The sequence below is a fragment of the Neolamprologus multifasciatus genome, chromosome 8 (genome assembly GCF_963576455.1).
Source record: "Neolamprologus multifasciatus chromosome 8, fNeoMul1.2, whole genome shotgun sequence".
NCBI lineage: Eukaryota > Metazoa > Chordata > Actinopteri > Cichliformes > Cichlidae > Neolamprologus > Neolamprologus multifasciatus.
In genome coordinates, this window is record NC_140446.1 from 6,661,151 (window position 1) to 6,681,085 (window position 19,935).

Genomic DNA, 19,935 nt, shown 5'->3' on the forward strand with positions numbered 1-19,935 from the left:
AGGTTCTGCACTTGCCATCATCACTGCTATTTGTACCGTCACTGTCAAAATAAAGCTCACTCACATCAGAGGCCATGCCTGCATCTTGGGTCCTAATTGCCACACTCCACACAGCCTGCCATCGCAGCTGTGACAGCAGGAGATCACTACTGAAGCAAGCTTGTTTTAAAAGAGTTACAGTAATTTCCATCATTACGGATGATTCGTTTGTGTATTTTATTTTTGTATGTATTAATTTATTTATTTTGGCAGGATTACTCAAAATCTTATTGATGGTACTGCATGATTCTGATTGTGGATTTAGAAACTTTCTGATGGATTTTTTTTTATCATAATGTGATAAGGCAAATTTAGACATTTCATATCACCTCATCTTACAACAACACATGAAAATGAAATAAGAAAAACTGTGAGACATCATTTTGACGCCACCAAGGAAATATCACAAACAAATCCAGAGATAGAGGCGCAATTCATGCATTGTGAAGAGGGAATTCTCAGCATTGGTGGTGGTATGAAAGCTCTCTTCCTGTAAGATTGTCCTCTGGTCTGACACAACTTTCTAAACAGATTTCTGTGGTCTCAAACTGACCCATTTGGCCTTTGCACTCACTGAGCGGAAATCTGAGTAGATTACATGTGGAAGTGATATGGAGAATATTCCATCCAGCTTGTGTGGGACCAGGGAGAGCTATAATCATAACCATAACACCAACAGAGATCTTAAAAAACAGACATCTATATGAGGGGCTGCCAATGTTTGAACCATCTCACTAAATAATATTTCAAAGACACATACACTGCATCAGGTAGCTGAATAAATTAGATCATGTTTTTTAGAAAAAATGTTTACTTATCTTTAACCTTATTTCACCTTTTGAATACTGTGGAAAATACAGAGCCCCGGCCAGGCAGTCACATGGTCTTACTTGGTGAAAGTAACTCAAAACCGACACCTTCTGCATCCAAGAACATCTGATACAAGACACACAAACACACTCGTGGAGAAGAAGCCAACAGATCTCTCCATAAAATTTCCATTTTGTGCATATGAAAAAACACACATATGTATTTACACCAGATATGTCAGGTCACAAGTAAGAAGGTTAGGGAAGAATGCAGAACAGAAACTACAACTTTGTATTTTTAAATTTAAATATGAACTAAAATTGTGAAAATAAAATTTAAAAATGTTTAAAAATGCCCCTTGAGGTCCCAACCCATGTTGGAATTTGCACTGATCCTACTGCTTGGCTTCCACTGTGTAAGTCCAGCTGTTACATAAGATCTGCAGGTGCATTGTTGGCAGCCTCTAACAGGAACACCAGCCTTTTGATGCCGCTTTGCCTGCATGGAGCCAGGCTGTGTGCATAGTCCTGCACCTCTGATTTGGGCAGCATGGCTTAATGGAAACGGCTGGGTAGGAGCATCCACAGCATCACAGGATCTTGCCCATCTGCTATGAAGACATGAGCTAAAAATACAACCCTGTCTCTGCAAGAGGAAGCATAGTGGGGGTTTTGAGAAGGTTGCAGTGTCCACACTGGACATTACAGCTACGTGCCACATGGGAGATATTCACCTCGCAGGTGTAGAAACGGCCCTGTTGTGATGTTCACATACGCTTTCCCTGCGTTACTATTGCATAACATTGCAGTGAAATAATTTGTCACAGCTTATGTATGCACACAAACAACCACATGCTTCCACATACACATATTTAATAAGCTTTTGTGAAGCCATAAATCTGTCTAGCTCAATTACAGTGTATTTCTGGAACAAATCCAAAGCCTCTCTTATCAAAAAGCTTTTCTTTTTTTTTCTTTTTTTTTTGATTGGCGTGGAAGTATGCAGTACCCAGCCACAGAAAACTGTGAAGGTTTCACCCCAGTCCAAATAAGAAGAGCATAAAATCAAGTGATTCTAAAGAATAGCTTAACTGCCCTCATCTTAAAATCTGGAAGATACCAAACTTGTCCGTTTAATTTCAAGTAAGGGAGCAAATATAGCAAACTCACAACCAATGAAGACACCAAACAGTGCCAAATAATCATCAAACACCTCCCGAAACTGCAGCCAGACAGGCAACTTTTTCCGAGTCTTAACTTAATGCAGGAGCCACCTCCAGGCTCATGGAAGGCAACAGAATACAGGTGGTGCGTTACCTTGCACGGGAACAGAAATATTTCCACAGAATCCAAGAAAATAGAAAAATAAAACAGTGTCTTCTTTCAAGTCTTACACTGAGTACGCAATTCTTCTCCTTCCAGCGCGGGGCTGCAGGGCAGCTGTTGCTGGCGCAGTGTGGCGTCCTGCAGTGAAACCGGAGGAGTCGCTGCAGGTAAAATCAGACCTTTGACACTTCGGTACCGGAATCGCGTCCCGTTCCCACACCGCTGGTCGCTCCTGAGCGCATTTCCGAGAGTGAGACTCGATTACTATTATTTTGTGGCAGAGAGAAGAAAAGAACCGCGGCAGCGCAGATGAACGGAGCGCAAGAACGAGCGTCTTCTCCCCAGCACGGACTCATGAGCGCATGATTCCTCTCACCTAAAAGTTTTGGAGCATAATCTGTTGAGCATTATAAAAATAAGGGACTGAGAGCTGAAGTCGTTTTAGGTTTTGCCAGAATGTGAAAAATCTGCACATTAAGACTTTCTGGTGACATAATACGTTTGCATCAGCAGTTGGGAGAGTGCTGATATAAACACAGAGGAGTTAAACATAGCCTGAAAACAGGACTGCAGGTGTTTGGTTGAATTTAAAGAAAAGAAAAGAAAGAAAAAAAACTTAAAAACTCAGATTTGTTCACCAATAAAATATTTAAATCAGAGGTGTTAAACTTATTGTATTTGAGTACTCTTGTATGTTTGTAATCCATTTATCTGATTTCAGAAATAAACTTGAGCATATTTTGCAGTTTAGAATACGAGAAAAACAAATGTACAGTTTGAAAATCTGGATTAATTTTTTTTTTCAGATGTTTATGAGCCTAAACAATAATAAACATCTATATTCAAACTTTCTCTTACAATAACTGTTTCCACTGTAAGCTATTATGTCAGCTGTGTGGCTGATACCATCCTTACAGACTGGAGCCAATAGAAATATATTGCATCAATAAGTGGGATGTGAGGATAATGGATGAAACTCCGGTGTGAACTCACTTATAGTGAAACACCTTCCCCTTGTTATCAGGCCATTCTGATGTCAACAGTTCGGTATTTAACAATGTGCATCAGTTTTGACCACTTTTGATAATTTACTGCCATTAAAAAGAAGCACGAGGGTTATAAATCAAACTGCTGCTCTGAGTAAATTGGCAGTTTGGTTTACCATTGTGTATGTCCAGCTTCTCTCCAAAACACACTTTTTAAAGACATTCAGTTGAATGGACCCACTCGATGGCCCCAATTTAATGTTTGAAAGAATATTTGAATGAATAAAACATACTTATAGATTTAAGGTTCTCACCTAAGTATCTAAAGCATGTCTTTGTACCCCAATAAAAGACATGAAAGAAGTAAAGGACTTACTACGGACTACCACCAATTTTAGTGTTTTTCTTTTTTTTCTTTTCTTTTTTTTAAATCAAAACATGTTTTATGCTGATGTTAAAAATCTATGTATGAAAAGTATCAAATGTTTAGTAAATGTGCTTCCCCCATGTCTATGACTCAAATTAAACCTGCATCTGCAATTTAATGACAATAATATTAATATGAGGACGTCACCTCTTCTCAAAATTATTGAGGGTCACATTATACAAACAACACACTTGGTTTAAAAATCATCTGCGTATGCAGTCAGAGGGCCTGATTGTGAAAGTCCCTCGTATCAATGTGAAGACTATATTTGGCTGAAAGGTGTGTAGTATGATTATACAAGGAAAATGATACCTGTGATTACAAATGTTAACTGGGTGTCATTGGTTTCTTGGAAATGGAGCCTGCTACAAATTTCCCACCTTCTCCTCTCCCTCAGGCCAGCTTACTGTCTCAGTTTCAGAACACAGTGAGCAGCATATAAAAAAAAAATACCCCTAAATGATTAAAAAGATCTGGCTTAAAAGTTTGATCAGTGATTCAGGTTGTATTTTGTTTGTCAATTATACAACTTAAGGCCTTGAATCCTTGACTCCTAATAAATTAAAAAAATAAGTACACATTTTAAAAAAGAATAATTACCATGAATATTTCACAGCATTATTTTTGGTTTGTGGTGAAATGAGCAGGATACTTTATGACCCAGATAACAACACCTCATATTCCAAATGTGACAAAACATCTCATATCTCATGTCTGGCCAGCATGAGTTGGACTTGAGGTTGAATGGAGACAGTCCAGCAATTTTATGGCATGTTCATTAAAACTGAGTCTAAAGGGGACACTTTCCAGACTGTACAGCCAGGTGGCCCTGCGTCATGTCCTGTTGGGAGTTTTATGTTTTGTACTCATTTTTTCCCCTTTCCATTTAAGTTTTACTTCCACTCATTAGTAAAGTTTATAAAAACTAGCTGGCTAAGTTTAGATGATAAAACGGTTTTGTCTGGGTTACATACTAAACATAACTTAGTATTAATTGACACCTTGGGTATGAGATTGGTAGATCCAGTTAATGATGGAGTCATCTTCAGGCAGCATTGCCCTCCTGTGTGTGCTGCAAAATTACCATCTATTTCCCCCCCATGCAATAAAAGATCCTAAAAATTAGAGTGAACTGAACTTTCTCAAACACTGAGCAACAGTTAACTGCAAAGTGTGGTGGTTTGGATTTATAATATCTCCTTTGATTTTCTTAATACTTTCCTCCTGACAACCACTGCGTGGTACCAAAAACCCACTAGGAAAAGCTAACATTTTTAACAATGAAACTGAAATACACAAACCCATTTTGCAAAATAAAACCAAAACAGACAGAAGAGAAATATAAAGGACAAAAATCCTTTATATTCTATACAAATTAAAACCAAGGCCGTTTGACTAAGAAGCATAACTGAACATGATTTCTATGCTGCAACCATTCAGTTCACATACAGATCCAACCTTTCTGCTGTGAGGTAACACTGCCCCCGTGTGTTACTTTACAAACACTTTACTTAGAACCCTGAAATTTAGTATTTTAATTGTGTTTAGTTTGGAAGTGACCAAATCAGCAATAACAGGAGCAATAAGAAAACTAATGCAGAAACAAAAAAATCACAAAAACACAACCATTATTCCTTTAGGATAAACCTAAACTCTATAAACTAAGGAAGCAAAAAAACAAAACAAAACGAAGCCCACATACCACAACAGCTATAGTTTCATTTCTCTGCAGATTTCATTTCTCGAAACTCACAAAGTGGCTTTGCTGCCTTGCACAGCTGTGCGTTGCAGACAAAAGCGTTTTATTATGGTTGCAAAATGGGAAGTGTCTTTATTTAACTAATTATTAAAGGCAAAGCTGTTTGTACCAAAATAGGAACCAGCAGGGTTATTCCATGAAACATTATGATCAGAGTCACTAAAACAAGAATGCTTTTAAATAAAGCATTCAGTAAATTAAACTCCTGGAAACCTTTACATATATAGCATTATATGTTTAAAAAAAAAGCCTCTCATGTTCAGTCCTCTGCACTGGGTCTGGTGTTCAGAGGGAGCTGTTCAGCCAAGAGAGAGAGGTCTGACTTCTCTCTTCTTGCAATGTTACTTAATGTTACTGGTCTGAGAAGCCATTTGAATTATCATAAAGGTACCTGAGTCACATTCTTACCGGATGATTAGATCACCATACAGAATTCAAAATGTTTGTCTGTATTTTGTCTGAGTGAAACGCATAGATAAATGCAATTGCATTTATCTATGCATTGCAACTGAACTCAAATTTCAATGTCTGAAATGTGCAGATATGCATCTAAGTAGCTAAGTTTTAGGTTGCTGCACATTATCAGAAATATAATGTACTTATTAAATGCTCGTTAATGTCACAGTTATATATAATGTTTTCAGGACATTTCATGTTTCTTGGTGTATATGGCTTCATCTTGATATTTACATTTTTTTCTTTTGAATTATGTTTTTATTATTTTTACTATTATTTTGTAGAATTGTTATCTATGAATAATTGAGTTTAGTCACCAAAGTGTTTTCTAATTGCAAAGTACAGGATTACAGTGAACAGTGACAGGAAAGTCATAACTCTTCAATATATTTTAGTTTAATCATTTAATGATCTGAAACATGGAAATGTGGCAAATGTACAAGAAAAGAAAAGAAAAGAAAAGAAGGCAGGCAAATACTTTTTCACACAACTCTATGTTTCTCTATATTTTGTACCTATCCTTATGTATTATACATTTTCTTTATGAAGTAAAACTGTAGCTGCAGATATTTACTTAATTCTTTTACAGCAAATAAAAGAAACGATGAAAGAAACAGAGTATTGATATCGATTGTATTGATGCCAGTTCTGGTATTGTTATCAGATCCATACTCGTGTAAAATCGATATTCAGTTTCTATCCTCTGAGGTCAGCCCACTGAACTGTATTAAATAAATTATTTTTAGAAAATTAAAAAGAAAAGAAAAAAACACCTCAAACAAGCACTATGAAAAATGTCTAAACCATTTTGTGTTGGCTGTCACATACATATTTTTATTTATAGCCTATAACACATTTAAACTACAGAAGTTGGCTCGTGGTACCTTAGAGACAGGTACATTTACAGATTTTCTACAATTCCAGATACGCGTTTCGTGACGTGGTTAAAATGTGTTCAATTTGCAAATGTACGATGATTAACTCATAAATCATAACACACTGTTCTCTACTGCATAAGCTGCAGTTATAGGTTAAAAATATCAGTATAGGTACTGGGAGAATACACTTGCGGTATGTAGAGCAGTAGCAGTCAGAAGTTGGCTAATTCAAAACACTGAGGGGAAGATTAATAATGTGACACCGTTACCATGGAGCCCTAACCACTACACACGGACTTTCAGGAAGAAATAGGTTTGTTTGTCTTGTCTTTTAGTTACTGTGTGAAACTAACATTTATAAAACAGAAGTGAAAAACACTTAGTCTAACCGCTAACAGAAAAAAAAAAAAAAAAAAAAAAAACGACCGAAATGTTTTATTTGCTAGGAAACTTCCTGTTCCGACGCTACTTGCTGTTTATTAAAAGTGATACATGCGTTTATCACTTTAGTTGTTAATATAATGATGTTTTTCGCTATTCAGACAGGAAAACATAAGCATGGACTCGGAGTATTTAAAAAGAAACCTGGGTCAGTGCCTGGCGGACGGCCTGGCTGAAGTGGTCGAGCAGCGACCTGTGAACCCGATCCTGTATCTGGCTCACTGGCTTTACAAGTACAGCTCAAACCGTAAATACCAAACAGAGGTGAGCTCTTCTTTTATTCATTACTGCACCTGTTACAGTTTACAAGTCATGCTATTTTATGACAACACAGTCAGAAAAAATACCTGAATCAAAAGATGAGTAAATCGGGGCATTAATAGGGGGGAAAGCCAGACAGATCTAATTTTTGCATATATTTCTGGTTATTTGTTATAAGTATTGGAGACTCAAGAGTATGATCGATGCCACTAAGAAACAATTTTTTTTTTTTTTTAAATTGAGAATCGGCATCGTGGAAGAAAAAAAATCCCTGATAATAGTCGCTGTTTTGTTGTCCTGTCAGTAGGGGGTAGCATGCACAACTTATTGTCTAATATGAGGCGCAGTCTTTGTCACAGTGCAGCGTACGTGAATGACAACCTTGTAAGTTTGGGAGTTAAATTGTGGTTTTAGTGCTGTTAACGCCAAAGGTCTAGCTTAGACCTCTGCAGTTACTAACCCATAGTGTTGGTGACTCTTGCTCTGTGGCTGAGCTGCTGTGGTTCTGTCCATATCGTGTTTAGGAGACCAGCTCTGTGCTGTATGATGACAGGTGCAACACCATTAACTTACAAAATATAATGCTTGGTGTGATCATCAGAAGCAATACTATTTTGAAATAAAAGTACTGCGTTAATGCAGATCTGCTGTCTGTTTTGATATGGATGTTTGGCTTGGTGACATCTTCACAATTTTTAAAACTGGAAATTAATTATTCGTCTTTTTAGACAAAAGACACTGAAGATTCCGTTAACATTTATAACTCATTGTTTTGTATTTGTCCTACCACTGTTAGTTGTATTGTTCTCAGCCTCGGTTGATAAACTTGGAAAATTTGGAAAAATTAATTTCCTTACATTGGGACATGTGGGGGGGTTCTTTTCTCTTTCTTTGTACTTTGTAACTTAAATTTGACCTTTATAATCTGAAAACTGTCCAACTTAGAAGCCCTCAAAGTATTTTGAGTCAATTTTATTCCCACTCCAAGTGTCACAATTTAAAGTCAACTATGTCTTTGTGTTCTGTAACTAACAATAAGCATTAGTGTCACTTGTTTAAGAAGCTACAAGTGCTCAAATCTAAATTATTTTCAGTGGAGTGAACACTTGGAGTATTTTACAGTGTCGCACTATTAGCATTCATCAGCCTTATGTGGCAGTATACGGTATTAAACAGAATCCAAATAGTTAAATTAGCACCATAATAACTACAAAAGTGTTGTAGTAAACAACAGCTGACAATGAAACAGATGATTAGCTCTTGGAAGCTTCCACTGGCTGTTAAAGTGTGAGCAGTGAAACTATTTCTGCTCACACTACTAGAGCCTTAAAGCCTCTGTCCTTACATAGGCTTTAAGGGCTGATATAAAGGATAAAAGAGGCTTAGACAGTCTAAGCTTATCAGGCTGAAAAATTAAAAGCCAAGGTAACAAAAACCCAGTGACCTTTTTACCTTGACTCAGAAAGTACCAACAGATCCCTGCATGCCTATAGAGATCTACAGCCACTTTAGGATTACAAGGATTAAAAGGTCTAGGTGAAAGCTTTTGTAAGCTATGTAAGCATAGTTAGAAGCGTCTTTGTTGTAACCACAATTTTATTTGTAGAAAAAGGCCAAACTGGCACTCCTGGAGAAAGAGCAGGCAAAAGCCAGAGAGGAGGAGTTACACCAGGCGAAGCTAAGGGAGGAGGAGCGAAAGGTCAGTGAGACCTGGGAGGAGTCGCAAACTACTTGTAAAACACAAAACTTAAATCTAACCAAACATTTGCTTGTGTTTCTTACATCAAATTTTAAAAAATTAGTATGTATTGAGATGTTTTCTTATTTCTCCTGTTATCCTTTAAAATGACCAGTTGCTTATTTTCGTTTCAATCCTCTCCACTTGCTTCCAATTACTCCAAAATACTTTTAAGCAAATCGTTTAAAAGCATATAACATAAACACATCGACAGCTCTCTGAGAACAAGCCCACAGATTCTGAAGCACCCACCGCAGCCACAATAGGAGAAGTGGAGGACAGCAAACCCGTACAAGATGAGAAATCAAACACACCCAATCTGGAAAACCAGCAAGGCGCAGAAGATCGCCAAACTGAAGTGCAGGAAAATGTCACTGAAAAGGAGGTGATAAGAATTAAAAAATATGAGTGCCTCTGGAGGTGGTGGCAATCTCTGTGATATTTTCTGATTGTCTGTTACGGTCGCTTTCATTTCTGTGGTTTTTGGTTTTGAGCCATGAGTGCTTCTGGGTTTTTTTTCTTTGGTGATGGGTCAGTCTACCAAGCTCACTCTAAAACTGCATGACTTGCATCGTATGGTTTTTGAAATAAACTACAAATCACTGACTATAAATGGTTTGAGATCTGCCAGGTGGACATCACAGATAAAGCAGCAACCAGTCCAGAGCCACCTGAAGGAAAACCTGCAGAGGCCAGTCATTCTTACCTATCTGAGGGGCAGGGCACAGAGGTCAAAGAGGAGTTTGAAGAGAAGCCTGATGAAAAAACTGAAGTGGAGACAAGGATGGAGCAAATAGAAGAAAAAACAGAAATAGAGCCAAGTACGAATAGTGTTGAGGAAAAAACTGAAGAGGAGGAGAAGGAAGGAATTACCAGCCAAAAGGAAGAGAAGGAAGGTGACCAAGATGAGGATAAGGTCAGGAGAAATTTTGTCGTATTTGCCTGGATAATGTAAGAAATATCGTTAAACAGGGGTCAAACACTGTGAAGAAAGAAATGGCACAACTTGATTTTGGTTGTGGTGCTAAAATAGTTTAGTTAATAATTGTGGCTCTTATCTGCTTTGCAGGAGGTTGATCAATCTGAAAGTGCTGAACCTGAGAAGACTGGCCCACTACAGTCAACTCTCACACAAGATGGCAGTGATTCAAAATCAAATGAAACAGAAGATCAATACAGCAAGCAAAGTCCTCCTGACCTTGACTCTCACAACACAGAAAAGGTGAAGCGGGTGAAATGCAGACTGTGCGTTGAGGATTCAGTTTGGCACATATTCAGATCGAAGAGGCAAGAGGTGCAGGCTCAAGTACAAGAAAAGATGAAGGACAGATCAGCAGAGTGGTGAGGTAGATTTGAAGATGAGTTAAAGTTCAGGCCAGAGGAGGACAGAGGAGACAAGGAACACAAATAAAGATGAGACGAGCAAGAGTTTTCTGAGACAACACAGTCAGACTGAGCACAGGTAGAAACACAGAATTATTATGTTCTCCATAATCTAATCTGCTTTACTTTTCATTTACCATAAGGCCCATGAAGAAGAAACTGGCAAACCTGAAGATGCCATCCAAGTGGAGCCAGCTTCAGCTCCACAGAGTGAGAACATCGAACCTGAGAAGACATCTGAATCTGAACAGGAGGCACAGGAATCAGGAATTCTCCTGGACCAAGAAAAGGTGGCATGTCCTTCTTTTGAATCCACAATGTTTCCCTTTAATACTTTGCTCATTTTTTAAACATTGAAGTAGAAAATTTGCCCAGGGGAAGCAGCCCTTTTGGGTTTCAGAATCAAAGGTCTGTTCAAAAGCTGGAAATAATAAAACAAGGCTTAACCAGAACTTTTCTGGCCTCAGGCAGGTGATGAAGAACCGGAGAGCAAAAGCACTGATTCCTCACCTCCAGCTGAGGTTGAGGTAACAGCAGAGGAAATGATGCAGCACGGGGAACCTGAGAGTTCACAAGAGGAACCTGAAAAGTCTCCGTCCGACGAGGAAGACTCCCAGGAGGTTGACCTGAGTGAATGCGTTACTCATCTATTGGTTCTCAAACTTTTTCTTGCGAGCACCCGGCAAATATGTTTGGTTTCTAGCAATTACAAAATATCCAGTTTCAATTTTAGTGAAATAAAATATAGCATGATCATATAATTTTTTTCTAAATCATTGGAATATCATTCCCACTCTCTGGTCATTTAGGGACCATTTCCATTGTCTCCGTGTTTGAGAACCAATGTCTACATCTATATTCTGACAAATGTGATATATATATTTTTTTACTTAAAACTGATTAATTTGTAACTCAGCTTTGTTTGCTTTTCAGGACCAAGATGAGGAAGAAGACCAAGCTTGATCATATCACATGTCCGAGCTTTTACCGAAGCTGAAATCATAAATGGTTACTAATAAGAAAATACACAATAAATAGTGAGCCAACATAATTTATTATTGTTTATTCATTTGTCCTTTTTGTTTTTGCATAGCGTTAAAGATCCCCTCTAGACATTTTTAAAAGTTATGAAAACAACCCAGTCCACGTGCTTGTTTCCACATCACACTTGTGTAAGTAGCACAGTTGGCTTCCAGTCACGTTGCAGTGTCAGAAATCCCAATGGCACATCCACATGTTAAACTGAGATTAAGTGATTCCACATAAACTGCCCCCCCCCCCTTTTTTTTTTTTAGCAGGTGAATTTAAAATCAACCTTAACTCAAACTTTGTGCAGAGCTAACGGGATGTGGAGTGACATACAAGCGAATAAAGAAAACCTTTAATGTGATAGTCTGCTTCTTCAGAATCAGAATTTTTATTTGTCACATACAGGTTGCCCTGCAGTAAAATGAGACACCCCCCCCCCGACCTTACACATATAACACAGACATTACATTGGGGGTTACAAGTCGGAGATCGGCAGTTACGGAAAAAAACACTGAAATGTACACACAATGGGAAGGTACAAGAGGAAAAAAAGAGACCCCTACTCATGCTGTGCTTCCATGGTAGGACAGCACGAGAACAGGAAACAAAAAAACTCCTCTGCACAAAAAAAGCACATGAATGTTCACAGCACAACATTATGAAGACATAACAAGCCACAGGGATGGGTAGGGGATGAGGAGTAATCCCAGGCAACACAGCAGACATCCTGCCACTGCGCCGACTCGCCAGCGCGGGCCCAGACCCGCCTCGTGTTCCCAGGAGGTAACAAGCATCGAAGGCGTTGGAAAGGGAAGGGGAGATGAGTGAGTGCTTATCAGTGTAAGTGTGTGTGTGTGCGTGTCCATAGTTCAGCTGAGACAGTGTCCTTCGCCCTATCAGGCTAAGTAAACAGTCCTCCAGCCAATCCAGGTGGCCTTGCATGGGATGGGGAGAATAGTCATCACACAGTCGTTATCAGGGAGTGTTTGTCCGGCTTCAGCCTTGGGCCTGTACAGCTGGCGCCGTGGTGGTGTCTGCATTTGATCCCGAATTTGTTGATTTATTGAGAATTTTCAAAGCTGATCTTTTTAACACTCTGAAACTGGTCTCTCTATCTCCCGTTGGAGAGCCGCGAGCCTCCCCATGATGGTATCAAACTTCTGATCCGTGGTGTTATCATTCTTTTGATTCTGAGACCTCACAACTGCAGAACTGATCCGTTCTGTGATGTGATCCAGCTTTCGCTCAAGGTTCTCATTTTGAGCAGGGCCCTCTCTGATGTATCCCACCATACGCTCAATGGTGTTGTTTTGAGCCTTCACAGAAGCCGTAAGCGTCTCCAAGGTGTTAACCATGCTGCGTTCGTTGTGAGAGGTCGCGACTCGTCCCGTCGCTTCGATTCCAGCGGGCAGCTTTGGGGGGGTTTGAACAGCCGGTTCCGCTCTGTTATTTCTCCGATAAGTCAGGGCCATGCCAGCTCCGATCAACCCACATTAGAGCAGACAATCGCTGAAACTGTAACTAGCTTTTTTAGTAGTAATGATAATATAAGTTTGCATGAGCTTTTATTGATCCTGTTATAGAAATGCTTGATTGTGTAAGCGTGCAAAGTAATTTTCGTCATGGCTGGCATTTCGACTGGATGACGCTGCAGTTTCCAGGCTGTTGAATGACCTTTAGCCTGGAGGAGGAGGAGGGCAAAGTTTGGTGCATGTGGCTGTGTCCCAATTCAGGGTCTGCACGCTTGGAGTACACGCACTATGCATACTACGTACGTGCATACTATAAGTACGAGAAGTGCGGAAGTGAGAGGCTTGTGAAATGGGACGGTCTAGCCTTCGTCGCGCTGTTCAGGTTGCCTAGCAACCATGATACTAACCACGAGAAACGTTACATACAGCTTTGTTTGACAGAAATGAAGGAGAAAAAATGTTTTGTTGGTCATTCATTTTTGTCATGACATCACTTTGACTAGTTGAGTATCTGAGGCTGAGACCACAGGACTGTAAAACATGATTGTTGGGCTTCATTTCTGTACCGAACAGTTATTTCAAGAGTAGTTAGTAAATAACAATTAGCTCATGTTGTTCATGAGACTAAAATCATCTCACTGTGGTAATGTAAATATAATATGGCCAATATTATATATATATATATATATATATATAATATATATATATATATATATATATATAATATATATATATATATTATATATATATAATATATATATATATATATTATATATATATAATATATATATATTATATATATATAATATATATATATTATATATATATATATATATTATATATATATAATATATATATTATATATATATATATATTATATATATATAATATATATATATATATTATATATATATAATATATATAATATATATATATATATATATTATATATATATATATATATATATAATATATATATATATATAATATATATATATTATATATATATAATATATATAATATATATATATATAAGGCTTTACAACTAAGTTAACGCTGATAGTACAAACATCACTAATGTCACACAACTTTGCCAGCATGTGGCCAACAGCAATGTTTTAATGTTCTTCGTTATTAAACATTCGCACATAAATAAGTGACGTCATATTCAGTACTTACTTTTGACAGTTCACTCTTGCCGCTCCCTTCTGCCGTATTTTGCGGCAAAATTATCCACACCCACCGCTGCGCTATGAATTGTGGGATATATGGGACCACGAAGCGTGCTTGATATTTGGGGAAATCGACGGCGCATTTGGAGTATGCATTTGAAGTACACTTCGAATTGGGACAGCCGTCGTCGCGTGGCGGTGACGTAATCACACTTAAAATGCGTACTTCAAGCGTGCAGACCCTGAATTGGGACACAGCTAATGACTGGTTTGTATTGAATGTTTCCGCATCTGCGTTCCCCTTCTCGTCGCTGATGAAATACAGCTGTATTCAATCTGATCAGTATCTGCACCCAAGAGAGGCTGGGTTTGGCGAACGCTGGCAGATCAGCTGCAGTTGGAATTTAAATGCGCGTTTGAACGCGGCGCGGTCGACAGTGTGCAACAACAGCGGAGCTGAGATGCTTTAATCAAGAACGGGCTGCAAAAAAGAGGCTGTAATGGAACTCGTAACCAATGTTTTGGCCACTGTCGGTGGCCTCGTTACCGGTGTAATGAATTTCGTCACTGACAGATTTCTCACACCGCCGCTGGTAGCAACTCTCAAATATTTAGAGGAGGCTGAACTCAAGACCACGAAGGGAGGTGAGTCATATCTGCGTTTACCCAAAGAAACCATGTAATTATAAAAAATAGTTTGTTTTAAAATCGTTTTTCCATCCCACCTGGGATTTGTTGCGCATTGTTACGATTTGTTAGCCTGTTGCTAAACTTTTACCCTTTCACCTAATCTCTTTCCTTAGAAATAAAGACGTTCAAAGCCAAGTCTCTGTGGGAAAAGTCTGGAGCAGTTATCATGGCAGTCCGGCGTCCTGGATGATTTTTGTGCAGAGAGGTATTGTTCCAGTGACAGTTGGCTATCATAAACTATTGGCTTATTACTTTAAGCCCTTTGGTTTTGCCTGCTACACAAAAGAGAATGTTTGCCATACACATATTTTCCATTTCTTGTCAATTGTAACCAAAAGGCAACATAGGGGAATGAATAAGGGAATGGATAACTTATACAACATAAAACATTTGGTGTCAGTTCAGGTATGGTGATTAAAATGATACAAACTATGAAAATGTCTGCACTGGAGGTGCAAAGTGGCTCTCAAATGCTGTGAAGTTCAGTCTTCATATAAAGTACCTACATACTCTACAACTATGTCTGCCTCTTGTAACTTGAACTCTTGAGTGTGGATTTGCATAGCATAAATCTGAGGTAGTTCTGGAGTATTTTAACCTGGTGTGGTTATAATCCTCTAAATTTAAGCTATAAAAGCCATGAGGATGTATATGTAAATCAGTAGCTCACCTCTCCCCCAGAAGTGTCTCAGTATATTTTATTTTCCCCTGTCAGAGAGGGCACATAATTGCAGTGCATCCACCTGACTTGGCTCTATTACATGAAATTGGCCTGAAAATTAAGTGTGGTCAAATAAGTATTTAGATTGTTGAATTAACAGAAAGTCATAATCCTCTTGTAATAATACAATAAAGTACTGTTCCACAATCCCTGTTTACCACACAAAATATGGGCCGTGTGCATAAAATGAATACAACATGACCCCTCAATTGTACCTTTCCGTTTGTAACTGCAGTTGCTAGCCATTAAGATTCTTAATGCTCTTTGGCTGCAGGAAGCTGCAGAGCTGTCCTCTCTGAAACCTCAGCTGGATGAACTCGGGATTCCTCTGTACGCTGTTGTAAAGGAAGATGTCGGCACAGAGGTCAAGAACTTCAGGCCATACTTTGATGGGGAAGTCTTCTTGGATGAAAAGGTAAACTTTATTATTTTCCTCTAATGAACTGTTCTACCATGGTCAAAAGTTATCTGCAAACTACATTTGGCCTGTTTTTAAGCATAACTGCTTCCAAATACACTTGGACCCATTTAGGGTGTGTGGAAAAATCCCTTTAGCTCTGCATGAATTAACCAAGCATTCTGATATGCTTGCAGAGACGTTTTTATGGGCCTCGTGAGCGGAAGCTGGGTCTCCTGGCATTCCTGCGTGTTGGAGTGTGGAGGAATGGCGTAAGGGCTTACAGGAATGGCTTCGTGGGAAATGTTCTTGGAGAGGGTTTTGTCCTTGGTGGGGTCTTTGTCATTGGGCAAGAACAGCAGGTAAAAATTTCACATTAATCCAATGTCATTGGAATGGTTCTAAAATATTGCAATACAAATTTCTTAAGAAGAGTAAAACCATCATACTAGAAAATGTTTAGTATCTCTTGTCTGTTTGTCCTGCAGGGAATACTTTTGGAACACAGAGAGATTGAGTTTGGAGATAAAGTCAACATTGAAGATGTCCTCCAAGCTGTCAGAAAAATACCACGGGAACTACAGTCTTTGGAGAAGAAATAATTCTTTGTATTACTCGTGTTTTGAACATCTCATAAAATTAACAAACACCTTTCAGATAACATAAAATCTACAGCTTTGTCTAAATATATGGTATAGACAAAATTTCTTTCAAATGAGGAAATTTGTGCATTTGATAGTTTGCCTGTCTCTTTAAGATAAGGATGCATTTTGCAGTATGACTGTTTTTAAGAGTCTGAGTGTGTTAATGATGGCCTGTCTTTAAACTCTATAGAAGAAGCAGACCTGATGCTTAATGCTCATTTTCTTAAAACTCTGATACCACTATGCTGTCCTGGAAGTAATGAGGCTAATCTTTTGAACAATAAAATACATTTCGGTGCTCAGCAGATTTGTTCTTTTTGTTTTTTCTCTATGCATTGAAGTTATTCAGTAGCTGGACTGATACCAGGGTGGGTGGAGGGTGGAACTATTTTCAGAGCAAAGATCATAATCTAGGACAAGTCTTATTTCCTGTTGAGTGCTCTCTTATTAAGTTATGAGAACTATCAAAGTCACTTTGTACTTTAACTTTGCAAGAAGCACAGTTCAGAAAGCATCTTTGAGTCTTGTGTTCAGAAATACTTAGAGCAACATCCAGAAGAAAAAAATTTTTTCCCTTAACATTTTTATTAAGACTATAAAATATGAGCATTCTAGTTTACTGCAGATATTCATCTGCCTAGAGGGACATGAGCTTGACTTGACATGAAGGCTGTGGTCCTTTAAAACATGTTTTGTAATCTACTTGTGTTGGTTTTAGAAACCAATTACAAAACAGGTTACACAACCTGATCTACTGGATAAGCTTGGGAGATTTGGGGGAAAAAAATCAAACTTATGAAACTCAAACATTAAAAAGCATTGGTTAGATACAGCCTTGCTACACAGTGTTATAGTCTTATAAATTTAGTTTTGGGTGTAGGCATCTGTACCTTTTGGAAAAACACCATTGAGGGGGTACATTGCCAGAATAAAATGCAAAAATATTGTCTTCAGACATGAAATGTTAAATTTGCTCTTTAGAAACTGGAGTTTTACTTAAGTCTGTTTTAATTATGCAGGGATTCTGGATTTGTTATTTAATTTGTATTTTGATGTGCTGTATTGTTGGATTAGGCTTACCTTTTAGTATTTTGTTTCTCAAAAGAAGTCTTTTATCCATCTTGAGATGACTGACTTTTCTCTCTGTTCCCATTCAGCTTTCTTAAATCCTGAAAGGGGATGTGTTTAATGTGTCTCTTTACCTGTAGCAACTTTAGCTTATTCTGGATAAAGTCAGAACCCTCTCACTGGAGGAACTGGTTACCCTAATATTCACACAAATGTTCACCCCCCTGTTCTTGTCTGAAGAACTTAAGGGGAGAAATGTTTGGGGAAAAAAAGAATATCAAGTAAGTTAGGGGTCTACTGTCTATTTAAAAACCAAACATTACCCAAAATCTAAATAAAATGCATTGTATATGCTTTGAGGAGTGGATCTGTGGCTCTGGTAGCGAGTGTCGGATTATAATATTATTTTATGCCATGTTAGACCCCTAATTAAAGATTGTGAATTATTATGTAGTTTTAGTTTGCATTATGCTCCTGAATTAGAAGAAGGTGATAACTATTACATTTGGTAAACTGATTTGCATTATATTAGACTGTTGATTTATTGTGAATGAATGATATTGTTTTATGATGCATTATACTGCTGAGTTATAAGAAAATACTGTTTGCAGAAAGTCATCGCCTTATTTGTCTGGTTAGAAGAGAACAGAGCAGACTGCCCCATCTCAGCAGGAGCAGATAAACAGGGAGCCAAGGTCGTAGCTTAGGCGCTGTGTGTGAGAAAGAATGTGAATGTTTAGGCTTTTATGATTAGGTGGGGGCCACTAGAGGCTATAAGAGTTTGATCAAGGCTCCACCATTTTGAGATCTGATGCTGTCTGCTGTATGGTGTCCATCTCCCACGCGTGTGTTCATTAAATCATCGTTTGACTTGACCCGGCCGGACCAGTGTGGTTATTTTCTGATGTTTTTCAGATGTTTAGTAATGGATTTTGGTTTTACACTTGACTTTTATCTCTCTTGTCATCAGAGAATATGCTTGTCTTTTGATTTTTATTATGTAAAATGATCATTTGTCTGTTCTGTAAAAGTTTTCTAGAATTTTCACTTACTTCATATTATTCCACACATCAAACAAAAACCTCCCCTACAGACTGTTTCTGCCAAACCGTTGGTAACTTTGGACCATTACAGTTGAGAATTTGAAGGAAAACATATTAACTAACAATTTGAAACCAGCTTATGGGGTAAGTTTCATGAAGATTGAACCAGTCGTCTAGCAGGAGTTCAGGAATAAACATACAGATATACATACGGTACGATCATTGCAGTATAAGATGATACATAAAAACACAGCTGTAAGAATGCAAAGACAAAACATAAAAAACCCAAAAATGACAGAGCAGGTCTGAGCTTTGCTAAAAGTAGAATCTTTATCTTACATTTGACATTTTGATAAAGCAAGAGAAAAAGAAAAGTTGTTCACCAGAGATTCACAGTGGTTGAGGACAATTGATTAAGGATTTCTCAAAAACATGTCCACACAATCATTACTAGTTTCCCTGTGATGACATTAAATGCTATGAAAAAGCTTCCAAAATGTGGTTAAAGTAAGAGAAAAAAGGCACCAAACAACCAATTATATATTAATAACTTGTGATCCTTACAGGGAGATAGTGTTTTTCTTCACTCTGGTCATATGTTATGTCCTTAATGTGGCCTTGAGTGGTAAGCAGTTTAAAACTTTTTTTTTCCTTCTGATTGTTTTGCTTTTCAGAGATGAAATAATCCAGTAATTTATGAAGCAAAGTTTTTTTTTCCCTTTTTTCTACCAAGCTTCTTTGAGGCATTGACCTCAGGTTTGTGAACACTAAGTTACAGTGGCAGTACTAACTGTGTGACGTTGGGAATATCAACCATAACCATGACCCAAATTTTAGCCCAGCTTTACCAGATCAGCAGACCAGTTTTTATTCCACTGAAATTTGTGACATTCAAGAAGCTTCTTCATTAGTCTGTTAAAGTGATGATGTTGGGCTAACTTTTGCGTTAAATCAATTTTTATGTTCATTTTCTCACAGAAGTTTGCCAGTAAGATTCAGTCATGTGACCCGCACAAACACCACAGTTGCACTCACACCACAGTCACCGCTTTGTCTAAAGCATCATCTACACCTCACTTCTATGGAAGAGAAACAATGACTTCAGTATTATTTAGAAAAATAATACAAATATTTAATGTAATATTTCAAGTGTATGTCGACATGAAGGTATAATTATAAATATTATGAGAGTAGTAA

General features: G+C 38.0%; 2 protein-coding genes and 1 pseudogene across 5 annotated transcripts in view; 2 read left to right on the plus strand and 1 right to left on the minus strand.

Annotated features, from left to right (window-relative positions):
• Positions 1-3,482, minus strand: part of LOC146512363 (sodium channel protein type 4 subunit alpha A-like) — a 33,691-nt gene extending 30,209 nt beyond the window's left edge. Inside the window, exon 1 of the mRNA XM_085170869.1 lies at positions 2,166-3,482. The gene's annotated coding sequence lies outside the window, so the exon portion shown is untranslated. The remainder of the gene's footprint in view (positions 1-2,165) is intronic.
• A 3,326-nt stretch (positions 3,483-6,808) lies between these two features.
• Positions 6,809-12,444, plus strand: dydc2 (DPY30 domain containing 2). 3 transcript variants are annotated; one of them, XM_085170871.1, is made up of 9 exons: positions 6,809-6,993; positions 7,223-7,385; positions 8,989-9,081; positions 9,335-9,505; positions 9,743-10,036; positions 10,190-10,342; positions 10,647-10,793; positions 10,971-11,123; positions 11,437-12,444. In XM_085170871.1, the coding sequence occupies exons 2-9, from the start codon at positions 7,239-7,241 to the stop codon at positions 11,464-11,466; spliced, it is 1,188 nt and encodes a 395-aa protein (XP_085026997.1). In that variant the 5' UTR covers positions 6,809-6,993; positions 7,223-7,238; the 3' UTR covers positions 11,467-12,444. The 3 variants fall into 3 exon arrangements, with proteins under 3 accessions (XP_085026997.1, XP_085026996.1, XP_085026998.1); XM_085170870.1 differs by having other exon boundaries at positions 6,813-6,993; positions 10,971-11,129; positions 11,440-12,444; XM_085170872.1 differs by having other exon boundaries at positions 6,814-6,993; positions 9,752-10,036; positions 10,971-11,129; positions 11,440-12,444.
• Positions 12,445-14,549: 2,105 nt separating this feature from the next.
• Positions 14,550-16,932, plus strand: LOC146512365 (peroxiredoxin-like 2A; annotated as a pseudogene). The gene is made up of 5 exons (XR_014875814.1): positions 14,550-14,820; positions 14,979-15,070; positions 15,861-16,001; positions 16,181-16,345; positions 16,472-16,932. The product of XR_014875814.1 is annotated as a peroxiredoxin-like 2A (transcript).
• The last annotated feature ends 3,003 nt before the right edge of the window (positions 16,933-19,935 follow it).

Excerpts from the sequence above, each read along its gene's own strand:
- dydc2 (XM_085170870.1), top strand. The coding sequence starts at position 7,239 with ATGGACTCGGAGTATTTAAAAAGAAACCTGGGTCAGTGCCTGGCGGAC. Across the intron at positions 9,082-9,334 it reads TAAGGGAGGAGGAGCGAAAG|CTCTCTGAGAACAAGCCCAC; the intron begins GTCAGTGAGACC and ends ACACATCGACAG. Across the intron at positions 10,037-10,189 it reads GTGACCAAGATGAGGATAAG|GAGGTTGATCAATCTGAAAG; the intron begins GTCAGGAGAAAT and ends TCTGCTTTGCAG.